Here is a 26,870-nt window from a genome sequence, read left to right on the forward strand (position 1 = left end):
TCCTCCCTCCCTTCCTCCCCCTCCCCTCCTCTCCCCTTCCCTCCTCCTTCCTACCTCCCTTCCTCCCTTCTTTCACTTTTGTCCATTTTTTTTCCCCTACAGGTAAGGCTATTTGTGCCTCATGATGGATAGCACTGCCCTTTTCTCTGAAAGGACAAGGACATCCTATTCTTGCAGGTGCATAAACGACAATACCCACACAAACAAAAGATGGGAAATGGCAAACTGATGATCTGTCTCCAGTTTCTACACGTCTTAGGTGTATTTGTGAAGTATTTCTGGACTTTGGACCTGTTGCCGGTTGTAAACACCCATGAACAGATTTCACTTACTGGAATTTATACGCTTCCTTGGTTTTCAAGTTAGTATTTCAAATAAGATTTATCTTCTTACTTGTAAGGCTAATGTAACCTCATGGTGGAATTTTCAAGGCTACTGTAACTTGCCCCCCCTCAATACTAGAAAATATTTCCCTTCCTTATTTTAGAATCATGTACTAAGCCTTACCAATTAAATGAACATATATATGCATATATATATATATATTTAAAATGTGTAATAAAGAGAATAATTGACATTAATAATTTGGGCAAATACTTGCCTCCATTCCCAGTAGTTTCAAGGCTTTGGGCTGTTTAAAAAAATGTTATACATAAAGTTAGATCTTTCTTTACAGAGGTAAGAAAAGAATCCTATTATATCTTAACCAGGTAACAGAAGAACTCTATTGTACCATATAGCATTTATTCACTTCGCTAAATAAAACACCACAAGAGGAATCCATTTATAGAAATTCTAGGAGAATTAGGCGTTTAGTGATTTTGGTGAATCACTGAAAATTAGAACTCCAGAGAGGCATAGCGAGATTGTCCAAGAGTGAGCCTGCAGGTTTGTAATCTCTTTTATGGACCAAAATTTCTTCCATCTTTCCAGAACCATCCTGCTTGGCTGACATCTCCATGACCCCCAGCACTTGGGTGAGCCGTGAAACGTTCAGTCAAACCATGAGATGTTTCTGAAACCTCTGAAAGGCCTCTATTAGCTGGAGACTCGGAATATTATTCAGAGTATGTGTTCAGATGCTTCCCGTCAGCCACGTCCCTGTGTAGCTGTCCAGTAGAGCAAGGGCGAGTGCGGCCACAGGGGCATGTGCTGACTGCGGCAGAAGGTGCTCAATGACACGGGAAGTGTCAGTACATACAGTGGCATCACTGGTCATGCTGGGAATGTGCGAACTAGCCACAGGCCAAGAAGGAGAGAGAAGGCAACTCAGCGAATTACAGAGCTTGATTTATATCTAACAAGTGGAGATAAGAAATTACATCTCAGGGGGCAGGAATCCCAGTTCTGTGTTTCAAGTGTTACAGAATGGGTTGAAAGCTATCTTGGAGGTCATTCGGGTAACTAATAAGGTTATAGCACTCACCATTCCTCCAAATTTTATTTTGGAATAAAATAAAATTAGGAATAGCCTGAACCTAGTCTCTCTCCCTTTCTTCCCCTTTTAGCTTCTGAAGTGACCACCAGTTTGAAATTTGTGTGATTTCCCCCCCTTATTTATACTTTCTGGTGTTTCCAAAGTGGTCTCCAAGCACCACCAAATACTTTCACCATCAGAAGATCTGCTTTGTTAAAATTAAAAATCATGCCCACCACCAGCTAGAGTAACAGTTCTCAAAATGTGGTCCAGGAACTATGTGATCCTTTCTGGGGCTCTGTGAAGTCAAAGATGTTTTCCTAATAATACTAAGATGCTCTTTGGTTTTGACACCGTGTTCAGGTTTTGCGGTGATGGTGCAAAGGCAGTGGTGAGTCAAACTGCTGGGGGCCTTAGCAGGGATGAGGAAGGCCGTGGCATCAAACTTCACTAGCTGTCATTAGATTCCCGTGTTATGCACTTGACGCTTAAAGACAAACAAAAAAATCAGTTGCACTTAAGAAGTCCTTGATGAGGCCTAAAAAAATATTAACTTTATTAAATCTCTACCCTCGATACTAAAAAAAATGTCTTTTGACTATTTTGAGGGACGAAATGGGAAGTGTGCATAAAGCACATCTGCTACGTGCTGAACCCGGACGGGTCGTCCCGAGGACACACATGCAGTTATTTGGATCATGGCCACACTGTTTCATGGGCAATCGACTTGAAGGAATGACTGGCAGACAAACTACGGTTTACTTAGACTTGGACACTGGTGGATGTTTTTGGAAATGGCCGAAGTGGGGCTGTCGTTTCAAGGAAAATAACTGATGGTATTTGCTGCCAATGACAAAATTTTCCAAGCAGACCTGAGAAAAAAACGAGAATTTTTGAAAGCTTGCGTATCCTTTCCCCCATGACCTGGATAGTTTTTGAGAAGTTAAAGACTTTTCTGATGAGATTGGAGGTGATATTAATGAAGGTGAGTTTCTGAAGTTGTTTAATGAAATGTGTGAACTGTCAGAAGATCAACATAACTCCGCAAACCAATATTATACAATGACCAGTCTACCATGTTCCAAGATCCCTACAAAACACAAATCAATCAATGCATTTTAAAGTATCAGAGTATGAAAAGTTCACTGAAGTTATTTCAGATTTTGTGTTGCAAGTAATCTTTAAGAAATTGCCAATTGAGTTTTGATGTATGTAGCATCAAAAAAAAATCTATAATTATCTGTAAATATTATTAAAATACTCCTTCCTTTGTATACATATATGTGTGTGTAAAGTCAGATTTTCTTTGTATATTTCAACCAAAACATCTGGCAACAAAAGACTGAGTGCAGAAGTAGATACGAGAATCTAGCTGTCTTCCATTAAGCCAGATATTACAGAAATATGCAAAAAATGTAGAACAATGCTACTCTTAACACCAATTTTTGTTTTTGAAAATATAGTTATTTTCATACACATGTCATTTATGTTAACATGTAATGTGCTTCTTACAGTTAATTTTAAATGAATTAATATTAATTATTAATTAATAAATATTAAGTCTTTAATTTCTAACATGGTAATGTCGATAGATAGAACTCCCACAGATAAGAGCTTTATGGGGTCCTCAATAATTTTTTAAAGGTATAAATAGATCCTAAGACCAAAATCCTTGAAAACGACTGAGGTAGGTAAGATTAATTTGAATTTCATTATTATTCCCCGATCATTAAGGCTCACTCTCAGTGCCAGTTTCTGATTTTAACTGGACCTAGTGAGGAAAAGAAAGGGGTGTATCACCCAATACATTGCTTTTTTTTTTTTTTTTTTTTTTTTAATGGTTTGGNGGAAGAGGTGGGTGGGCCAGTTGCCTTCTTATCTGATCTCCCCCTTGGAAATAACGAAGCCATATCCGAAATGTGTCCTGCCTAGTCCTCCCAAGAGTCCAGGAAACGAAACTTGCTGCAAAACTCACCCTCTTGGGGCCAAAGAGATTGTGATAGAGTGTCCGAAAGCGCTTGCGCGTGTAGTTACAGCGATAAGCCCCGCCCATCAGGTACTCGATCACCAGGCCGATGTCAATCAGGCTGATTCTGTAGTCTGGGGGCAGGTTCCCCTATCAGGAAAGAAGGAAACACACACACACACACACACACACACACACACACACACACAAATCCAAAAGACAGCATGGTTTACTAGGGATTCTATGTCATGTGTTCTGTAACTATTTTAGAGTAAAAAAAAAATAATTAAGAAACATGAATGTAGTATTATGCTGGTTAATTAATTCACCTTAAAATAGATCCAACCGAAACCTGGATATTCTCGCTTGGAAAGAAGACACAAGTTAAATAAGAAGATGCAGTAATCGTCGGCAATAACAGAAAATCAAAATATTTATTCAAGTCTTCAGCTGGGGAGAAAAAACACCAGTGTAGCAGAAAGAAACACAAGGCTTGACATGGCAAATGCTGTGAGTCCCAGCCGCTAGCAGCTCGGTTCCCAGACGTTCCCTGCCCCCCCCCGCCGCTGCTCTGCCCCTGACCCAGGCTTGTTACCACTCTCTTGATCATTTACTTCTTTCCATTCACTAAATGAAGACTCCTTCCAGAACATGATTGTTATTACCAGGGCCTGCATCAAGTGCGATATGCTTAGAGCTCCTCGGCCAAACCTCTATTAACAATGAAAAAAAATGAGCACTTTTTCATAAAAGGACAGTGGATGGATGTCAGGACCATGTCATTTATGAGCACTCCTTGTGGTTAAATAAGAGAAAGGGGGGTGGCATGAGGAGAGATTTGATCAAGGGAATATTTATTTTCTCAGAATTAAGGAGGTTTTGGATATTTTCTTTCAAATAGTGTTTCTTAAAAACGGAGTGATAGGATAAGTTTTAGCTGCTTGCATATATAGATACAAAAACACAAGAGGTTTTATCATTGTCAACTCATTACTGGTTTCTACAACAAAAAGGGGCTCTCTAGGTTCTAAGGAAAATACCTGCTCTGCTAGGTTCCATCTGGGGGAAGCTCTGAGCGCATCGCCAGTTCCAAAGGGTGCGAATAATTAACCCACTGTCTGGTTAGTTTCCTGACGCAGGAGCGCCCCCTATACCATGATGACAAGGGTACCGCCTTGTGTAGGAAGCCGGGAGCACTGCGTCCTTAGATATATTTTGGGGAGGTGTGAGGGCTTTGTCTACTCTTGTTCCTAATGGAGGACCTACTGCGATGCTGTGTGAGGTTTCTGTCACTTCACAGAAATGGCCCATAGCCATAGTGGTGGCTCTCCAACTTTGGTGGCATTAAAATCACCTGGGGAACTTGGTGGCAGTGCAAAGGACTGGCTTCAACGTATGGGCTTCTACGTGCTTTATTAGCTCTCTAGGTGATTCGGAGACACACCCAAGTCTGTGCTAAATAAGGTGGGGCGGGTGGGCTCGCCTGGCAGAACTGGAAAATTCATAGTGTATAATAATCGTCATTAGGAAATCAGCCTCAGTTGTTTTGCGCAACTAAGGGTAGGTTTTCAGTTATCCTTACTCAGCTTTGCTATGGTCAACAGCATCCATTTGAAGAAGATTCTGGGTTAAAGGGGGCCCACTGTATCCTTCCATGAAACCTACAGCTTTGATGGTGTTACTGATCTCGGTATTCCCGGTGCCTCTTACAGTGACTAGTGTGTAGTAGGCATTCAGGATGTTTCTGTGGCGAAACTTCAAATGAGTCAAACAATGAAATTCATTGATGTGGTTGGGATCAAGTCTCAGTTTCTGGTTTCTCAGTACTGTGCTCTTGTCAGTAAGACAATTAGCCACAGTCTATGCATCATCGTGTTTGGGAGAGGCCCACGTCACTGTGGAAATTTGACTTGAAATAGGCTGATCACTCTACTGGTATTTTCAGTGGTGTAGGAATGAAAGGATAGCGGTTGACACATCGGCCTACGCGTTGGAAATCCTAGTGCTACCCTGCACACTTGCTTGCTGCTCCTGACCAGTTCCTACCTGTCGGGTTCTACCTCTGCCTTGGCTTGGGGCACAAAGCAGGCTCAGGGATCTCATTTGAGCCAGATGAGCACAATGGGACTGTGGGAAGGTGGTCACATTTGCAGTGGAAGCAACTTGAGGCATAGAACCCCTCCCATCCTTGAGGATGGGCTTGGCTCGTCAGAACCCCAACTGAAACGTCCCTTCATAAAAGTGGCCTTATTCTCCGGCTGGCCATGCTCAGAATTTCACAATCTCTTCTGAGGACCAGCTCATCAATCTAACTGAATTGGCGAGGGAAACTCCCCTCAGGCTGTCAGAAAAGGCCAACTGGCCTGACCTCTTTATGCAAACAAAGCGTGGCCAAAACAGAGAAAAGGGAACTTAGAGAAAGTTTTAAGATAGTAACTGTTCATGTAGTGCCCTTTCCATACACATGAAACTGAGTTTAAAAATATTCCTCATGCAACTGCTTTTCTCCACTGTTTGGGGGCAGGTGAACCAGGCTTTGAGTTTCTGTATCGATGGGCTGTACCCTACGGTTAGGCAGGCCTCTTATTGCAAGAGTAGAAGAGCTCGGGAGGCTCGACATGTGTGGGTCGGCCTCCTGTCTTCTGTATTTGGCTCCTATAAGGATAACCGGCAGAGGAGGCCCTGCCTCTGTGTTATTTTCCTGGGCATTGGGAGGTACGTGGGGTAAAGAAACACTGGCCGGGAATCAACTGCCCTGGGCTTCTTTCTGTCCGTCCTTCATAAATCAACCAGTGTCCCTCAAGGGCTCGGTTTTCTTCCCTGTACAAGGGGTGGAACTCAATGGCCCCTATGGGCTATGACGCTCAGGTACCAGGCTGCAGAAAAATCCCTATGAGATTTAGTGTGATCCTATCGAAAGGAAGGCATGGCAAGTCTATGAATTTGTGCCTATTTTTAATCCTGTAAAAATTTTCTAAATTTAAAACACACGAGTAACAGCGAAACTAACACCCATATATTTTCTTTTGAGACAGCGATGTGTGAACATCAGTTTGAATTCTAAGAACAAGACACCAATATTGCCTGAAGACGAATGGTGAGTGACAATAATTATGTTTTTGGATTGTCTGTAGGAGTGGGGGCTATCAGGAACGTGATAATGGTAAAATTCAAAATAAGAAAAATTGAGAGGGGCAAAGAAAATATTTTTTTTTTTTTTTTTTTTTTTGCAAGTGATTTTATTCATAAGGGCTGTTAGGTTTATATTTACCAAAAAAGGTTCTGGAATCTTTTTTTTTTTATAGGAACTTCTCATGTAAATCTTGATTATTTTGAAGTGATTTATACGTGATCTGGTCTCAAGCCAGAGAAGGGATTCAATGAACATTGTTGGTTCTGCCCAGCTTTGAGCAAAGGCCTTAAAGGAACTGGCCTGCCTTCTGTTTGACCACCAGGGGGCGATGTTCACCTGACCAAAGCCAACGGCGGTTCCACCAGCATTTACCTGCCTGTTCTTACATGTGTAATAAGGTGATGTAAATGCATATAGAAGATCGGAGGATTTGGAAATCAGGAGAGAGTCAGATGCCCTTGTTAAAGTGATATCTGGAGGAGGGAGAGCTTACTTTACCAAGTAATGTGTTTGAAAGCCTGCAAGACTGATTGCATCTGTTTCCCCCCCTCCCCCAGAGGCTTTGAAAGCACAGAAATTAAGGGAAATTAGTTTCACAATTTTTCCTAGTAAGAATGGAAATCTTTTGGGGAAAGAAATAGATTTCATAAAATTCATAAAATCGGGTACAATTTCAGTCTCTTGTGATAACTGTGTCCTGGATGAACTCTGAAGGAGATGGGAACACTGGGGCTTTTATGTGCTGGGCCAATAGCCTTGGCCACCTGTGACCTTAGATGTCACAGACGCAGAGAACAGCCCACAGTATGACCCCGCAGTGGAAATAGCAGTGGGCTGGACTGTGGTCCCAGCTCTGCCTCTCTGTGACCATGGGCAGATCACTTCCTTTCCCTGTACCTCTGTTTACACTCTGAAAACAGAGTTACTTCGAAGGTCATGTCTATTTCTAGAGGTACAGCTGTCTGACCACTACCTGGCAGGCTGCTCTTATTTCTATGCTACCTGGGCACTGGGCAAAGATTGTTGTCCAGAATGTGGAGAGGTGACGTAGTTTCTACTAATCACCCCTGAAACGTGGTTAGAGGAGCTGAGGACTCAGAGACAGGGATGGTAAAGGGCTGGACAGGGATGATGTGCTCATCACATCCGCCTCCTTTGGAAAAAGCCGAGAAAGTGAACAGCACACCTCACATGCCACAGGTAATGTCCAAAAACCTTCTGGAAGAGTCTTCCTTCGCTTGGGTGCTTTTCAAATAGGAAGCCAACAACGGCACTGGAGTAATGCTCCTTCTGTTGTTTCTGTTATTCCCTCCTCCCTCTTTTGGTAATTACTTTGGTAATTGGTAATACCTGAACACTTATGTCCCCTTTCATGCCTCAACCACACATGGCAAACCATGTGACTCCGATAACTTGATCCACAGAGTGAAACAGAGAAGCTTGGCTCTAACAGTAGGTACAATATGACAACATGAAAACGTTGTCCCTTTTCTCATGCCATGAGCTACTTCTCTGAAGCTAAGCTTTAATCCATGCCATCCTAAAGATGACTTTTAATTAAAAGAATAGTTTAAATGCATGTATGGGATCTGCTCTTCTGCATATACTCTTTTTCAGAAATCAGTTCATGATAATCACTATCAGATTTCAGCTGTTCAGGAAACACATTTTGTAGAAACTTACAACAAGCCTTCAAAACAAGATTACTTCCTTCCGATGTATTAAGGTGTAAAATGACTGTTGGGTGCTGGGTTTACCAAGGAAGGGTGAGCAAAAGTCTGTTCTGGTGAAAGTTCGTGGAAAAGAGGACATTCCCACAATGTTCGGCTTGGTTATAGACCAGGAAATCTTTTAAAAATTAAAAATGCTTTTGCAAATCTGCATGAATTTGGCAGATGGGATTATGAAAATGTCCTTTCTTTATCCAAAGAGTGTCTGAAATGCTTCCCCCACCCTTTCATTCTGCCAAAGCTCTGGGTCTTAATTCCCATGTGAATGAATTTTAAGATATCATAATTTCACAACCATTTCTATATAATACTCAACTATCACCCTCCCTTGGTGGGGAATGATGGTACAGGTCATCTGAAGTGTTACCACATTTAAGTTAAGAAAGAAAAACTAGTACTTTAAAACATATAGAGGCACAAATCGAGCAGACAGTTAGCTTCTAAAAATGGCAAGTTAGATTTCGCGGAAAAGCAGACAGACTCGGGCCACTCTGGATTAATGTTGCATTTGTGCATCCAATGGATTTATGCAGGAAAGCAGTTCTGGGAATTGAGCTGGACTCTATCATTTTAAATCTCTGATTGATGCTGAATAACCAATTTTTTACCTCCTTGCTCCTAGATTGTTCCCTTGATACAAATAATTTGAGATTCAGTTCTCCAAAGTCAGTTCGTTGATATCCAGGGAGAGTTGGACTTGGAGATATAATGCTGTTAATGTGGGACCGTCTGACGATTCCTAAATGCATTCCCTGGGTTCCTAAGAGTTACTTGCATTTGATTTTCCAGACATATCAACGAACACTATGTTTAAGGATCAGAACTAGGTTCCTAACGTAGGAGTAGCATTTCGTACCAGGGCTTATCACTTACTGGTTAATATTTTTTTGTCACAGATCACATCAATTAATAGGTAACGTAAAGTCCTACAATCATAAAGCACAAAGCACATGATAATTATCAAGTTCCTTAATCTTGAGAATTGCTTAAACTGCCCAAGATTTTCTTAGCATGTTAAACCTAGCTTCTGTAGACTTTGCGTACCGCATTGGCCTAAATTGCTGGAAGTCATATGGGACCACCCGAGGAAGACGTACATCAATGTTAATTTCTCTCATTTACTTCTTTTTTTTTTAAGATTTACTTTTTTTGAGAGAGAGTGAGAGTGAGAGAGAGCATGAGTCATGGGGAGAAGCAGATGGAGAGGGAGAAGCAGGTTCCCCACTGAGCAGGGAGCCCAATGTGGGGCTCAGTCCCAGGACCCTGGGATCATGACCTGAGCCGAAGGCAGATGCTTAACCAACTGAGCCACCCAGGCGCCCCTCTCTCATTTACATCTTAAGAAAACACAAACTCCCCCCTCATGTTTAGCTCCCTTCATCCACATAACATAAAACGTAGAGACTTCCAGCTCCTTTGGCTTCCACTGTTATACCTTCTTGCTGTCCAAGTCAGAGGCTCACCTTTATCATAGAAGGAAACAGGAGTCTGCTTTCCTTGTCTCTCTCTTTTCCCAAGGGAAGAAACAAAACACAGGCTCTGATTCTCCCCACCTTACTGACAGTCTCTTTTCCCAGGTAAAAGGATAAACTGTTCCTAAGCCAGTTCAGAACTATCCTGGGTCGTTTGCAATCACCTTTTCCAGTTACTAAATCAGTACATAAATGAATCCTTATATATTTTTGCTCCAGTATTTGGATCACACTTGAAAGAAAAATAAGACGGCTCCTAATACTCCTTCCTCCCAAATCCTTACCAACATAGTCTCTCTTGTTAGTTTATATTACTTTTGAAGTACACCTTTCGCTAAGAAGTTAAAAAAAACCCCTACCTTAAAAATACATGCCTTCTAATGCAGTGACGTGAGCAAATGTAAGAGGCAAAGAATGGGATTTCAGAAGGGGGAAAGCGATGTTGCAAAGCAGAGCCCTACAAGGAAGAGAACCTAATAGGAGGGATTTTGATCATTTATACTCAATGAAATCTTTTTTTTTTTTTTAAAGATTTTATTTATTTATTCGACAGAGATAGAGACAGCCAGCGAGAGAGGGAACAACAAGCAGGGGGAGTGGGAGAGGAAGAAGCAGGCTCATAGCAGAGGAGCCATGTGGGGCTTGATCCCATAACGCCGGGATCACGCCCTGAGCCGAAGGCAGAAGCTTAACCGCTGTGCCACCCAGGTGCCCCTATACTCAATGAAATCTAACTGCAAAAAAACCCTTTGAAAATCAGGCAAGATATTGAGAAACAAGGAAGTAGACGTGATTCAGTGACTGTCTGAAGGCTTGAATTGGCCGGTGGCTGAGATCGAGGGACAAAGCCATAGCTGTCCCCTCCGAAAGTGACACAGACTAGCTCAGGTAATGGGGGAGGGGAAAATATCTTATTTATCATTTAAAAACCCTCAGGACATTTTATTGTACATGAGCAACAAATATCTTGGCAAAGAATACGCGTCAGATGTATACGCTGAATCTTTCGAGATATTTCCCCCTAGTCAGTTTCCAGGCAATCTTAAGCCAGGATAAATTACACAAAATTGGAAGGCTTGAGGGTAAGAGAAATGGCTCTGTAGAGGGCAAATGTGCTTCTGGCTCAAAATGGGGCAGACCAAGGAAAGATGTGATCTTGGTAGAATGGTGGTTGGGTTGGACGTACAGATAGAACAGCATCTGTTTCTCTTGCTTTGAAAGAACAGCAGGCTTCACTCACTCACACAGATGAAAAATCCTTTAGTTATGTTGTGTAGAGGTGAGAGGAAAGTTTCCAAGAGCCAACAAAAAGTTTTTGTTTGTTTTTTGTACCCTTTACTCATAATGAGCAAAGGTTTAGCTGATTCACAAGTACATTCTAAGCAACCCCAGGACCTTTACCTGACCTTTCAAGGGAAACATCTAAGGGAAGTTCTAGACAATGACTCCATATGAGATAAAGGAATCATACTCTATTTTTTACTTTACTTCGTAGCTTTCTCTGAGTATGTCCTATGGGCGTTGGTGAAAAACTGCTATAGACTGGTGGGTGAGTATGCATACGTGTGTGTAGGGGGTGGGAAAAGTGCCCCCATCTATTTCCTCCTTTGGAGTTAAAACGGCAGGCTCTGGGAATGCTGTCAAGGATTCAGAATGAAGTTACCCCGAGAGAGATTGAATGGGGCACAAGAGCAAGCACTTAGCTAAGATTAAGCATAGCTTCCCCGCACCTCACCCTTCTCATCTATAAACGGGAATCATACTATATAATAACGATAATAAAATAATAATTTGACTTCATAGAATTGTCATGAAGATGCAATGAGCTGCGACGTACAGCAGGCTTAGTTAGTGCCACATGCCTGGTAGTCACTAAAGGTTTGGCACTATTTTATTATTGTTAATCAAAGGATCTGAGTTTGAATTCTGCTTCTTCCCTAACCACATACTATAGTTCTCACCTCCTTACATTTCAGCCCCTATATCTGTAAAACAGGAATAATTCTCCTTGAGCCAAACCTCCGGGATCTCCCCCCATCCCGATCAATTAGATGATGAATGTGAAAAAAATCTACTGGAAAAAATAAAGTGTTAGAAGAATGGAATGCACATGTGTGTTTTGGTCTCCGATGCTCGGAGACTTTCTGAGCTGTGCTCCCTGCGCTCTGCATGATGTTAGAAGTGACAGTGATGTGTGGTAGCAGGAGCAGTACATGGAGATACTCTCCTCTGGTTAGTCGGCCAGCATGGTAACTAGCTCCCCGAACAGTGAGGGGCACAAGGAAGAAAGCGGGCAATGGCATAAATCCACACAGCATGGCGCAAAGCTATCCAAAAACATGACGCGTTCTGCTATCCAAAAACATTATGTCCAATGAAAGCATCTAAAACCACAGAGACGGGAGGTAAAACCGCAGCTGCGTTTAAGCAGAGATGTCATCGTTAGAAGGCAACACACACGCAGTGTCCTGAAATGAGGGCTCTCGCGGGGACAGGACCGCTCTGGCAGCTCATGCAAAACAGAGGTGCTTTCTAATCACAGGAAGCAGTCAAGACAGGGCCTCCGACCTGCAGTCGAGAGGGTTCTTACCTTTTTGACATCCCTGACCAAGTGGTACAATGTGTTTGAAGGCCCATGTCTCTGAAAACAATAAAGAAGAATCAAATGGTTTTGCTGCTCAGGGGCTCTCATTGGTAAGGCAGGAAGGATCTGGAAGGAAGGGTTCTGGTCGGCGGAGGGGCAGTTCTTGAAGATGAACCTTGTTGTAGTTGCTCAGTTGTACCTGTCTTTTCTAAACAAACACGCTGGCAGATTTTTGGATTGTGGTTCCTCGAGAAAAAGCATTTGAGGTTCTAGGTTCGAGCTTTGTAAAGGAGTCTGTCAACTCTGTGGACAGCTGGGTGAAAACATCATTGAAGGGGCTAGTGTTGAGGCAGTGGGGAGACAAAGGGGCCAATTTAGAGCACTGGAAATACGCTTTGGCACATGGCTGATCACAACTCGTTTGTTCGCCGTAATGAATGAGAAATTGTCTAAAATGGGTTGGCAAAGTTTTCTGTAAATGGCCAAAGAGTCAGTATTTTAGACTTTGTGGGTCATAGACTTTTCATTGCGACCGTTTGACTCTGCCATTGTGCAAAAGCAGCCAGAGACAATACATCAACAAATGAGCCTGCCCATGTATCGATAAAACTTTATTTATGGACACCAAAAAAGAATCAAATTTCATGTAATTTAAATATGTCACAAAATATCATTCTTCTATTGATTTCTTCGATCATTAAAAAATGTTTAAAAAACAGTTTTAGCTTGCAGGCCATACAAAAACAGGCAGTGGGCTGGATTTGATTCTTTGGTATCAGTTTGCTCAAATCTAAAGAAAAAGCCACAGGCTCTTGGTGGGAAAAGAGAGGCTGATGTGAAATGATTTGCCATCCTGTCATCTTTCGGGAATAGGAATGCTGATAAAGTACAGGATGCCCGTTAAATCTGAATTTCAGATAAACAAGAAATAATTTTTAGTATAAGTATATCCCAAAGATTTCATGGGACATGCTCATATCAGAAATGACTCATTGTCTACCTGGAATTAAAATTTAACTGGGCATCCTGTATTTTCATTTGCAAAATCTGGTGACCCTAAGTGATGGCAATCCTTCAGCACTGTGGGAACACATTCAGGTATGGAGATGATTCCTGTGTATTGCCTCAACTACCTGCCCATGCATGCGACATACTTCTCAGAATTCTTTTTCCACTGAGGAATGCAGTCTGATATAGGGATTGAACACACAAACTCCTCAGAATGGCGCTCCACACCTGGCTCTGCTGCCTACCAGCTATGACCACGTGCAAGCTCCTTGTTATTACTGAGGCTGTTCACAGTCCCATAATCCTTCTTGACAGCATTCTCCAGGGAACCACCACCAGCTGATTCCGGTGCTGAAATCTATTGGCCTTTCTTGATCTAGAACTTTCCTGCTTACTTCTTTCCAATCATTGGAATAAATATATTACCTTGATTCTCTAACTGATATGCAAGTCATTAAGCTCTGTGTTTTATTTTAATTATTTTACTGAAAACTCCATTATACTTCCCCCCCCTGCTTTATTGAGATATAATTGAGTAAGACATTGTGTAAGTTGAAGGTATACAATGGGATTTGTTTATTACAATCAAGTTAGTTAACATAACCTTCCCCTAACGTAATTATCATTTTGCTCGTTGTTAATGGTAAGAACATTAAAGCTCTAATCTCATAGCAACTTTCAATTATACAAGATGGTGTTGTTAACTATAGTCTCCATGCTGTATGTTAGATACCTGGAATTTATTCATCTTGTCACTGAAAGTTTATAGCCTTTGGCTAACATCTCCCATTTTTCCCCACCCTTCAGCCCCAAATATTTTGAGGATCCTCCAAACTGTGTTTTTATATCTGGTTCCCTTTTCAAATATTAATTGACTGTGTATGCATATGTTTATTGCTGGGCTTTCAACTCTCTTCTATTGGTTTATGTAACTATTTTTATGCCAATACCATACTGTCTTGATTACTATAGCTTCGTGAAATAATTTGATATCAGGAAAGGTGACACCTCTACCTTTGTTCTTTCTCAAGATTTCTTTGGATATTTAGGGTTCTTTGTGGTTCCATGTAAATTTTAGGATTGTGTTTTCTATTTCCATGGAAAAATACCATTGGCATTTTGAAAGGGATTGCATTGAATCTATGAAAGGCTTTGGGTAATATGGACAATTTAATAAAATTAACACTTCTAATCCATTAACATGGGATATCTTTCCATTTATTTGTGTCTTCTTCTATTTCTTTAATCAATGTCTTATAATTTTTGTTTTATAGATCTTTTACTCCTTGGTGAAATTTATCTCTAAGTATTTTATAGTTTTTGATGCTATTGTAAATGGGATTGTTTTATTCTCTTTTCAGATTGTTAATTGTTAGTGTATAGACATGCAACTGCTTTTTGTATGTTGATTTTGTATCATGAAACTCTACTGGATTCATTTATTAGTCCCAACAGGTTTTTTTTTGTGTGTGTGTGTGTGTGAAGTCATTAGGATTTTCTATATACAAAATCATGCTATCAGCAAAGACAAGTTTACTTCTTCCTTCCCAAATTGGGTGCCTGTTTTTCCCTGCCTCCCTCCTATTGAGATATGAGTTTTGTCTTTTGTTCTATTAATGTGATGTGCATTTATTGATTTGCATATATTGAGCCATCTTTGCATTTAGGGATGGAATCCCATTTGGTCATGGTGTGTAATCTTCTAATGTGCTGTTGAATTGCAATTGCTAGTGTTTTGTTGAGAATTTTTGTACCTATATTCATCAGAGATATTGGCCTATAGTTTTATTTTCTTATAGTGTCCCTATCTCACTTTGATGTCAGTGTAATGCTGGCCTCCTAAAATAAGTTTGGGAATATTGCCTCCTCTTCAAGTTTTTTTGAAAAGTTGGACAAGAATTGGGGTTAATTCTTTAAATGTTTGGTAAAAGTCACCTGTGAAGCCACCCACTCCTGGGCTTTTCTTGTTGGGAGGTTTTTGATTACTGATTGCATCTCCTTACTCGTTATTGGTCTGTTCAAATTTTTCTATTTCTTCATGATTCAGATTTGGTCAGTTGCACATTTCTAGGAATTTATCCATTTCTCCTATGGCTAATTATTGATCTTTTGGTGGGGACAGGAACTGGGACCTCCTACTCTATCATTTCAGTCTATTATTCTTACTGAAAGTGTCACTATGCAGAACCAAGAAAAATCTGCAGAGAAAACAGAAACCTGGAGCTGCTCTGCTAACCTGTGTTCTAGTTCTAGCAGCAGGAAGGAGACAGAGCCAGTGCGGTACCACCTAACACTCACCACTGGCTGGGGAGAGGTCCATAAGCTCTATCTCATTAGAGCTGTGGATGGTGGGACAGAGAAACAGTGTGACATATGAGAGGAAGAATAAGAGTGTTGGTTCAGTACTGGCTTTCTTCTTTACTTAGGAGTTTTGTGATCTTGAATAAACCAATTCCCTTCTTGGCCTCAGTTTTCTTATCTGGAAAATGGAGGAAAACAATATCTACTCTTTCCTTCAATATTCCAAGTAAAAATTTATTGACCTTGATTAAGAATTCTTACATATTTAATACTGCTTCTAATGTATCATAGGAATTACTTCCCAAAAATGTTAATCACAGCTGGATTGAAAGTGTATTTGGGAAATGTAGCCACGTTGTTTACAGAAGTAGAAACCACATTATAGTCTACTGGAGATCCAAAGGGATTTACCTTTGTGGAATTCGAAACAAAAGAACAAGCAACAAAAGCTATTGAGGTAGGTCCAGAACCTTTGGGAAGAAAGATGTCTTAACCTTCCTGAATTGTACTCTCCAAACATCCTGTTCCCTCTTGAAGTTTCCAATATCTACTCTTTAAACTTCATTGGATTTTAGTGAGTATCAGCTCAGAGCCAATGTACTTAACTCACTGAATACTATAAACAACTTCATAAATAGTAGTTTTTCTTTATGATTATTCCTTGGTAACCCTAGTTAAGGAAGAAGCAAATTATTATAAACAATATAAAAAATATTTTGGGGTAACTCCAAACAAGGGGTATTTTACATTTTATTCCATTATAGAGGAAAAGGAATGAATGCCATAGCTTTGAGAATAACAAGATGGTGCGGGAGAGTTAATCGGTCTCCTTGGATGCTTTGAGTTAAATCAATTCTCCTCTCTTGATTGCCTCAAACGCCCTCTGGGCTTACAGCATAAACTGTGTTCTAATTTTCAGAGCCTTGTGGGTTTGTAAGAATCTGAGAATGTTGGCTTTTGGTGTGATCACATAACTTTCTGCCTTTGATGCTGACAACTGAGCAGTTAAAACAAGTGGAATCTTGGTGACTTGGCGTTGTTGTCTACAGGTCTAAGGGAGCATTTGTGAAAAATGATCCATGCATTTGGAGGGGAGGGAAGAGACTCACAGGCATGTGGGGGGCAGGAGAAGGTAAAACAAAAAAACACAGAGAAAATAAAAAGTGCCTTAGCTTGGTCCTACCGTATTGTATAATTCCTCTAGTCTGGAGATGGTGAGAAAACGGTGCATGCTTACTCCATTCTCTATGAGTAATTTCACAAAATCCACTCTGTCCAGAACTAGGGCATCCAACATGGCTTGCTCCAAAGACCCCACCTGCAAATCAAGTCACTGAGTTAGTCTGCCCCAGCTTCTTGGGATGCAGTTTCTTGGTGTTCGTTCACCTGAACAGTTTAGACACAGATGACTTTGACATCTGGTAAACCTTCAGCACATCCAAAGACAAGCTAGCGAGACTGTTCCCAGCTCCACTTTTGGGACAGCCACAAGCTCTCTTGTGTTTTGGGACCTGTCTTTGCAAATATAATTCAGAGTTTTCTAGTTCTAAAAGCTATTTCCTCCTTGATGCTTTTTTTCTCTTCTGGATCCTGAAAAGACACAGGGTATACAAGAATTTTCTTTGTATTCTCTGACCAAACTTCTGCAATACTCGTGAAGTGCCAAAGCGGGTGCGTTGCTGTCCTCCTTTTCATCTTCCTGAGGCTATGCATTAGACCCCTGGCTACCTTGAAAGAGGGACCCTGGCGAACAGATCAGACAGTAAGCCCTTCTTTATTTTAACTGTTAGACTACCTCGCTTCTGCCCCACACATTTCTATGCAGAGACCCAGCAACTTTTTAGGTCCTTTGGTCTGTTTACCAGGGTTTTATTCCATTCATTTCACAAAATTTCCCAGCATCCAGACTCCCTGACAAATCTGTCCACACTAGCAATCCACTAGCAGCACTAAACAGAGACAGGGCCTTCCTGGTGGGCAGCAGCTCTCTGGGGGCAAAGACAGGGTTAAAGAAGCCCCGTCCATGAGGGTATTGCCCTCAGTTATTCCAGCACAGAAATCAAATCTCAGATTGCTGGCTGCCTCCTAGGGATCCAGGCATCAACTACCCAATAGCCAATTTTCCTAGTTTTTATTTTTGGTAGTGTCAGTTGAGGGAAACCAACCAAGAACAGTTATATAAAGCTTTGGTTCCCTCTGTGTTGTGCTTGGGAATAGGGAGGACCTGTGCTCGGCCACCAGGACCAGATGGCACCTGCTCGCGGGAGCTTGCTAATCCTGTGTCCCGAGGTGTGACCGAGCCACACGCTAACACGGCGAGCCGCCGCTCAGGAGCAGCAACCTCAGAGACAACCAGAAACAAACTGTTAGTTCCACGCCTTCCTTCATTTTAATGAACACACTTTTGTCTTATATGTTTTCTCAGACGTAGGGAAGAAACGGCATCATTTTCCGCAGAACGTTGCCATGACGGGAAATGTCTGGAATGTATGACGTTGTTCTTTGTCGCGTCGTCCACCAGGTGGCGGTGTTTTCCTAAATATGATACGGGGCCCGAGCCAGAGGATGGCTACGAGGGAGGGAACATTTGCATTCTGGAGAAAAGGCAGCAGTTTCTCCGAGCCGCTCTCAGAGATTTCTTAAGCAAATACCCTTTGCCCAAGCAAGTGGGCTTTGCAGGGGTGGTGACATATACTCTACCGGCCACTGCTGCCCATAAATAAAGATCTGGCTGCGAGCGATGTCCACTCTGTTCCAGGCTAGAGCTAAGCTCAGCTGGTCTGGGGCCGAGGCATTTGCTCCTGTGCAGACAAGGAGGAGAAAAGAGTGGGAGAGAGAAAGCATTGATCAGTTATTACACCAAGAAAACCTCCTCCATGACTCTCCCATCAACCCCCCTCTTTCGGAAGAGTAGAGTCAGCTGGACAACAGGGCTTCTCTGGGCACTATTGGCATTCAGGGTAATTCTTTCCTGTGGGGGCTGTCCTGTACATTGTGGATTATTTAGCGGCGTCCCTGAATTCAACCCAGTAGATCCCCATGACACCCCCACCCACGTCATGGCAGTCAGTCCAGAACGTCTCCAGACATTGCCAGATGCCTCCAGGAGGAAGGACAGAGACAAAATCAGCTCACTGAAGACCACCGCTCAACACTGTTGCTAGTCCAAGGGTGGCCCGTGGAGCCAAAGCAGCAGCAGCAGCAGCACGTGGCACTTGCTAGAAATGCAGACTCTCAGGCCCCACCCTCGATCTGCTTAAATCAGAGTCCGTATTTTAACAAGGTCTCAGATGACGCATGCGCACATTTCGGTTTGAGAAGCAGTGCTCTGTAACACGTGTTGTTTCTGCTGGCCAGTCACTGGTGCGAAGCATCGTTCAGACTGTACGTTGCACGGGGCCATGCCCTCATCAGCTAGTGGGCCAGCTTTGCCACTCTCTTGAAAAAGAGTTAAGATCTTTTAAGAGAAAGGCAAACAAGTGGCTTAGGTTTTCTTTGATTGGTGGGTAGAAGCCACTGGAATAAAATTTCAGTTTCCCATTATTCTCCAGACTCCGTGGCTAGATCTATGGGGTCCACGTGTGGCTATTTAAATCTAAATTAATTAAAATTAAAACAAAACCTTTAATTCTTCAGTCACACTAGCCACATTTTAAAGGCTCAGTAGCCCTATGTGGCTGGTGGCTTTTGAACTGGAAAGTGCACATTCAAAACAGTTCCATCATCACCGAAAGTTCTGTTGGAACAAGGCTGGTCTAGATCAATGCATCCTGTCAATAAATTCGACCTGCCAAGCAACTGGGTGTGAGGCTGAGAACGGCAGGTGGAGAGCACACTGGGCTACAGTCAGGGGACCCGAGTCTGCCATTTTGCAGCTATGTGACTTTGGTCCTCTCTGTATCACTGTTCTATCACCTTGTGAAATGGGGACAATAAGAATGATCCTGTTTACTGGCTGGGATGGGAGACTAGAATGAGATCATATAAACAAATTTATATATGAACTGGGTTTTTGCAGTTAACACCCTTGGTACCCTGAGCAGGAGTCATCCCTAAATATTTGCCTGACTTCATGCAGCTAGATGTCCTGCCAGCAGGGCACAGGGTACAGAGACAGCACTCTTACCCGCCTCACAGTTTTTGGACACCTACTATGTGCTAGGCAAAATATTAGGTACTTGCACATATTATCATATGTAATGCCCCAAATAATCCTGGGGAATGGGTCTTATTGTCTGCGTTTGACAGATGAAGATACTGAGGTCCAGAGTGGTTAAAAACCAAATAGCTACTAACAGAAGGTAAACAGAGGAGGCATTTATCCTGCCAGATGTGAGATTCAGCCCCAGTGAGTTTTCCTTCATGCCACCTCTGCTGACTCTAATGTTTGTGAGGGAAGGAGGGCTAGCAAATGCGAGCACTGCCCATTTTCTTGGATTCTTCAGCAGTGGAGGCTCGAACAATGAGCTGCAGATAGGGTTGCTGGTGATGAAGCAGTGATTCCCAAAGTCTGTTGCACATTCGAATCACCCGGGAAGCTTTTAAAACATCCCTATGCCCAGACTGCACCCCAAAACAACCACATCCCATTGCTTGGGGTGGGAGCCAGGCTCTGATAGTTTTAAAGGTCTCCAAGTGTTTTCAGTGTGCCCCAGAGCTTGGGAACCACTGTGCTACATGATTCCGTCTGTCTGCTGCCTCCCCTTGCCTCTTCCTTCTTGGCTCTGAGATACTGAAGCTAAGAATTAGGTGAGCAAAATGCTCTTTAAACAGCACCTCTCAAATTTGAGCATGCAGAGGAATAACCTGGAGAGCTTTTTAAAGCCCAGAGTCTTGGGCCCCACCTCCAGAGAATCAGATTTAGTCAGTCTGGGGTGGGACCTGAGTTTCTGCATTTTTGATCTCCCAGGTGGTGCTGACCTGGGATGATCTGAGACCTTCATTTGAATAACAAAGGCCCTAGAGAGCTGAGGGCCCCTTTCTCCTCACAGGGCAAAGGGCATTTTGATTCTGGTGTCTACACAGTGATGGGTTTGATATAAACCACACACTGGTAGTAAATTAATTAGTGTTTGGGATGATGAATATTAATTCGGTTTACACAGGGATTTTTCTATTAAAAATTATTTATCACCTCAGGTGATAACATCAGAAACCACAAACTAATACCAGGGTAACTGGTGTAAACAAGTGAGAAATAGGAACGTGTCAAAATGTACAGTCATCATTTTGAAGGAAAGAAATGGAAGGTTCACTGGGGGGTGCATTTGGAAAGGTAACACTTCATCCTTGGCTCCCTTAGCAGCTCTATTGGTCTTTGCCGACCTGCTGTAATGGTTTAATTATTCCCTTTGCCATTTGTATGCCACAAATTTGTATGTCGCCCAGTCGATAGTAGCAGCACAAATCTGAACAAGGAGGAAGCAGCTATTGGGGTCAACGTGAACTACCTGAATGTAATTACGTAAGTGTCAAGTGAAATCACAAAGCCAATGAGTCCTGACTTTTCAAAAACTGAAAATACATCACTCAAAAGTGATCCCAGGTGACAGTTTGGATCAGAGGTTCTCAACTTGGGTCACCAACCATCCGAGCTGCCCAGGATAGTCAGGCTGTTAGCACTGACATTTCCACATCCTGGGAGACCTATCAGTCCTGTACCAACCTGGACGGCTGGTCACCCTATGCTCCCCTGTGCTTGCATGCGGGAACTGCCTGAAGAGCTGAAATACACCCGTGCTTGGGAGCCATCCCAGAGATTCTAGTTTTATTGGTCCTGGGCATTGCAGTTTTTGAAAGTTCCCCAAGAGCTTTTAAGAATAAGAGGTCCTTGACCTTGTTTTCACATTAGAATCATGAAGACAAGGTGAAGAACCTTGAGACTAGATAATATATATTCACTCACTTATTCACCTGTTTATTCATTTATTTACACATTAAAAAAATCCAGATTTCATGCCTTCTCTTACGGCAGCCACTATGCCAGCCTGAGGACCAGGTGAGTAAGACGGAGTCCACTGTCTGGAGAGCTTCCGTGCCACAGGAAGAGCTAGGTCTGTGATTAAACACATCATCTCATGCATTTATCTGCTCAACAGACACTGAACACCTTCTATGGCAGGAACTGTTGTAACATTGAACCTCCATCCCATGGTGAGGAAGATAGCTAAGGTCCCTCTGCCCAGAGCTTACCACTTACTTCTCCCCATGGAGGGGCAGCATTCAGAAAGTAAAGGGATAAACAAACTAAGGACCTGTGTACTTTCTGATCGTGTAAGTGCTCCAAGGAGCAGAGTCATTCCCGAGAGATGGGGGATGTGTCTAGAGGAACGCTTTGAGTCACTCCAAGTCAATGTGGCAGCACCATCCTGGCTCCCCAGTCTCACATGATCCACTCAGCTGGAGTGATCTGCTGGCTAGGTTGCCCTCCTGAAACCAGAGCTGGATATGAAGCCACTGGATAACCTCATAGATACAAATCTGGGTGTCCTTTGGGGCATCTGGTTGGCCCTGTGGGGGAAAGAGAGGGTTGGAAAATGTCTTGAAGTATTGAAATGGGGCTGGGGAATCCATGAAGACCCTGGTTTGGGCTAAGGGTACACCATCCATAGGACACTGTGGCCCTGGCTGATGCCAGATCCCAGGTGGGGGTGGGGCTGCACTGTTAGGATGAATGGATAGGAGACTTCCCTAAGAGTAACATTTGAACTGGGACCTAAATGATTAGAAAAAGCCACCGTGTGAGGAACTGGGCAGGGGCAGGAGTGGGGGAGCATTCCAGGAAGAGGGAACATCAAATAGGCCCTGATGTGGGAATGAATACAAGTAGGTATAAGACACAAAAAGAGGAGTTTTAATATTTCCTCTTTCAAAGGCAGGAGGTCAGGGAAGATTTAAGTAGATAGAAAATGGTTTTAAGGGAGGGATTAGTTCACTAGACAAATGAGATGAAGAAAGGCATTGTAGCAAAAGGAACAGCCTATGCAAGGATCAGGAGAGTTAAGTAGCCCTGTGAGCTTGGGGAATTAATGGGAAGACATTGAGGGGGACCCAGTGCTTGAGGTATATGCGAGTTAGAAGCAGAGAGAGATGAAACCAGAATGGAAGGACTTGTACGTGATGTTGCAGGAGTTTCCCTTTATTCCGAAGATGTGGGGAAACCACTGGAACACCTCATTTCAGAAATAGTGCAGTCAGATGCATTCTTAGAAAAACTCCTTTGGCAGCAGTGTGAAGAGTAGATTGGAAGGGACATTGGACTGGAGGGAGGAAGAGCAATACGGGAAGTTCTGCCATATTCTGGGAAAGGGATAATGATCTGAAGGGGCCTCTGGGACGGAGGGGTATTTAGAAAGTACAATTGGTAGCTTTGGATAAGAGATTTAAAGTGGGGAGCAAGAGAAGTCAAAAGTGGTATCCTAACTCTAGCTTGGGAGCCCAGGTATGTAATGACCAACTGAAATGGGCAATGCAAGATAAAAAGAAGCTTTTGGGGGACAGCAAAATCACATTCTTTTTTTTTTTTTTAAAGATTGTATTTATTTATTTGACAGAGATAGAGACAGCCAGTAAGAGAGGGAACACAAGCAGGGGGAGTGGGAGAGGAAGAAGCAGGCTCATAGCGGAGGAGCCTGATATGGGGCTCGATCCCATAACGCCAGGATCATGCCCTGAGCCGAAGGCAGACACCTAACCGCTGTGCCACCCAGGCGCCCCAGCAAAATTGCATTCTTGAATGTATTGAGCTTGAAATGCCTGTGGTATATCCATCTAGGTGGGAATGGCCAGAGGCCACTGGATATTAAGATGTGTGGCAGAGGAAGGGTGAGTCTGGAGACAGAGATTTGGAAAACATTAGCATGAAGGTGATAAGAGAGTAGAGGATGGATCATTGAATAACACCAATATTTTTTTTTTTAAAGATTTTATTTATTTACTTGACAGAGACAGAGACAGCCAGCGAGAGAGGGAACCACAAGCAGGGGGAGTGGGAGAGGAAGAAACAGGCTCATAGCGGAGGAGCCTGATGTGGGGCTTGATCCCACAACGCCGGGATCACGCCCTGAGCCGAAGGCAGACGCTTAACCGCTGTGCCACCCAGGCGCCCCTGAATAACACCCATATTTAAAAGTAAGAAAGTAACTTTTTTTTTTTTTTAAGGGACCTCCACACTGTTTTCCAGAGTGGCTGTACCAACTTGCATTCCCACCAACAATGTAGGAGGGATCCCCTTTCTCCACATCCTCTCCAACAATTGTTGTTTCTTGCCTTGTCTATCTTTGCCATTCTAACTGGCGTAAGGTGGTATCTCAGTGTGGTTTTGATTTGAATTTCCCTGATGGCTAATGATTTTGAACATTTTTTCATGTGTCTGTTAGCCATTTGTATGTCTTCATTGGAAAAGTGTCTGTTCATATCTTCTGCCCATTTTATGATTTGTTTATTTGTTTCTCGTGTATTGAGTTTGAGAAGTTCTTTGTAGATCTTGGATACCAGTCCTTTATCTGTGGTGTCCTTTGCAAATATATTCTCCCATTCCGTGGGCTGTCTCTTAGTTTTTTTGACTGTTTCCTTGGCTGTGCAGAAGCTCTTTATCCTGATAAAGTCCCATAAGTTCATTTTATCTTTTATTTCTCTTGCCTTTGGAGATGTGTCGTGAAAAAGGTTGCTCTGGCCGATGTCATAGAAGTTGTTGCCTATGTTCTCCTCTAGAATTTTGATGGATTCCTGTCTCACATTGAGGTCTTTCATCCATTTGGAGTTTATTTTTGTGTATGGTGTGAGAGAGTGGTCAAGTTTCATTCTTTTGCATGNGATATAATAAAAAAATCATTTAAAAAAAAAGCAAGAAAGTAAGGCAAATCTTTAGAAAGCAATCACCCACAAACACATACAGAAAATGGAGAGATAGGAAGAGAACCTGGAGATCACGGTGCCCTAAACTATTGGAAGAGAGCCTTTTAAAAAAGAGGAGTGGTCATTAGGTCAAAAGCTGCAAAGAGGGCAAGTAAAAAAAGATAGGCTTTTCTTATTTTTTAAAGATTATTTATTTTATAAAGAGGGAGAGAAAGAGGGGGGGTAGGGTGGGGGGAAGGGGCAGAGGGAGAGGGAGAGAGAGAATCTCAAGCAGGCTCCACACCTAGCACAGAGCCCTGGGTGCTGGGGCTAGATACCAGGACCCCAAAATCATGACCTGAGCCAAAATCAAGAGTTGGACACTTAACCAACTGAGCCATCCAGGCGCCCCGATTGGCTTTCCTTCTTTACAACTCTTTTTATTACAAGGGACCAGCTTATGTACCTATTAGTTTATTATTTATTTCCTTATCCAGAGTAACCCTCAAGAAGCCAGGGAGTTAGTCTACTTTATTCACTGCTGTATTCTGAGAGTTCAGAACAGTGCTTGGCACACAATGGGTGCTCAATAACCATTTGTTAAATGAATGAATGAACCGCAAAGTGTGCACTGGATTTGGCAGTTAAGAAGTCATTGACGACATCAGTGTGTGCACCTTTAGTAGAGTATGGAAATAGAAACATATCTACAATCTCCTCCCTCAAGGAAAATGCTATCTAATAAGAATGGAGGTGGGATGGGATAAAGGGAGAGCTGTGACAAGTCTACAAATCACTCTATCAAAGAACAAAGGCATAAGTGCTATAGAAACTATACACATAAGCCCAGAACACTTCCTTGTCAGCTGAGTCACTTTGAGGAGGAAGTAGAATGTGATTCTAGTAGGGAAGGATGGTGGAGAGTTGAACAAATGGAGTGTGTGGTAGGCTGAATGATGCCCCCACCCCTCCAAGATGCATGTCCTGATCCTGGGAACCAGTGAAGATGTTACTTTACGTGGCAAAGGGACTTCACAGATGTGATTAAGAATTTTGAGACGAGGATTATATTGGTTTATATAGGGGTTCAATGCAATAGAATCACAAGGGTCCCTATAAGGGGGAGGCAAGGGATTCAAAGTAGAGCTAAGACGTGTGAAGACGAAACCATCGGTCGGACCAATGCAAGCAAGGAGGCACAAGTCAAGGAATGTGGACAACCTCCGGAAGCTGAAAAAGGCAAGGAAATGATTCTCCCCCGAAGCTTTCAGAAGGAACATAACCCTGCTGATACCTTAATTTTAGACTTCCAGCCTCCAAAATCATAAGAGAATGAATTGCTTTATTTTAGTTTACTAAGTTTGTGGGAATTTGTTATGGTAGTAAAAGAAAATGCTATTAGCCAATAACAATACTATTTCAGGTAAACCATCGAGATAAGAAGGTAAAGTGGAGTTGAGAAAGCGGGAGTATTTTACATGTTGGCTGTAGTGCAGAGCAGGATTTTCGAGCTTTAATGTGCATATGATTCATCTGGGAATCTTGCTTAGACGGTGACTCTGATTCAGTTGGTCTGGTGTGGGACTCCTAATTCCATTTCTTTAGACAGCAGTCATTACTACTGTGAGCAGTGATTAATCTTGTGCATGTACTCTCCCTTATCTCTCCTCCACCATTTGATTTTAGAATATACCATTATATTTCTAGTTTTACTTAGTTCTGTTCAATATGCTTACATTTCCGTTACTAATATTTGAATTGTCAGTCTTATATTTCTTATTTTAGTAGGCAAAAGGTACAGATGTTATAATGAGTCAAAGAGCCTACCATCTCTACCTCCATCCTTCCTCCTCTTAATTTCTTTTTGTTGTTGCGTTATTTCTACCTTGGAAGGCAGGAAGCACTTAAATTCCTTTCTGTTACTCAAAGTCCCATTTTTGTTTTTATCTTAGTTCTGTTAGATTCTAGTATCAATGCTCACAATTGGTAATTTTGCCAGAATGTACCCAAGCATCTCTTGGTTGGTAGGTTGCATCTTCTCTAGTTTTTCCAAGAGGAACTCATGGGAACAACATTGTCAGAGTTCTAGAATGTTCTAAACTGGTTTTTTTTAGTAGTCTTTATAGTTGAATGACATTGGCTCGATATAAAAATCTGTTTATTATCTCCTGGCATTGAATGTTACTGTAAAAAGGTTTGTAGCCAACTTGATTTTTAATCTCATGAAAGACTTGATCATTTTGCCTGGTGGCCCAAAGTAGTCTTTATTTTTTTTGAGGTTCAGTAACTTTACTAGGATGTTTCTAGGTGTTGAGGATTCTGAATCAGTTTAACCTGGCACAAGGTGGCCCTTTCAATATCTAGATCAAAGTTTCAAAACTTGTTTAATGAAAAACTTCTCAAATTATATTTTAGAATATGTCT

General features: G+C 42.3%; 1 protein-coding gene and 1 long non-coding RNA gene across 17 annotated transcripts in view; one reads left to right on the plus strand and one right to left on the minus strand.

The window, feature by feature from the left end:
• The window catches only part of LOC117796915, an 18,171-nt gene extending 17,829 nt beyond the window's left edge, over positions 1-342 (plus strand). Inside the window, exon 4 of the long non-coding RNA XR_004621619.1 lies at positions 103-342. This is a non-coding gene — a long non-coding RNA (uncharacterized LOC117796915). The remainder of the gene's footprint in view (positions 1-102) is intronic.
• The window catches only part of TRPM3 (transient receptor potential cation channel subfamily M member 3), a 774,831-nt gene that overhangs the window by 76,581 nt on the left and 671,380 nt on the right, over positions 1-26,870 (minus strand). For 9 of the 16 annotated variants that reach the window (XM_034646697.1, XM_034646699.1, XM_034646706.1 and 6 more), the window contains 6 exons: positions 18,312-18,412; positions 16,795-16,929; positions 12,309-12,359; positions 3,713-3,748; positions 3,393-3,533; positions 602-631 (listed from right to left, as the gene is read on the minus strand). In XM_034646697.1, coding sequence (XP_034502588.1) covers positions 602-631; positions 3,393-3,533; positions 3,713-3,748; positions 12,309-12,359; positions 16,795-16,929; positions 18,312-18,412 — 494 coding nt within the window. The remainder of the gene's footprint in view (positions 1-601; positions 632-3,392; positions 3,534-3,712; positions 3,749-12,308; positions 12,360-16,794; positions 16,930-18,311; positions 18,413-26,870) is intronic. The other 7 variants (XM_034646707.1, XM_034646703.1, XM_019794672.2 and 4 more) reach the window with 1 other exon arrangement.

The sequence above is a fragment of the Ailuropoda melanoleuca genome, chromosome 17, assembly GCF_002007445.2.
Source record: "Ailuropoda melanoleuca isolate Jingjing chromosome 17, ASM200744v2, whole genome shotgun sequence".
Classification (NCBI taxonomy): domain Eukaryota; kingdom Metazoa; phylum Chordata; class Mammalia; order Carnivora; family Ursidae; genus Ailuropoda; species Ailuropoda melanoleuca.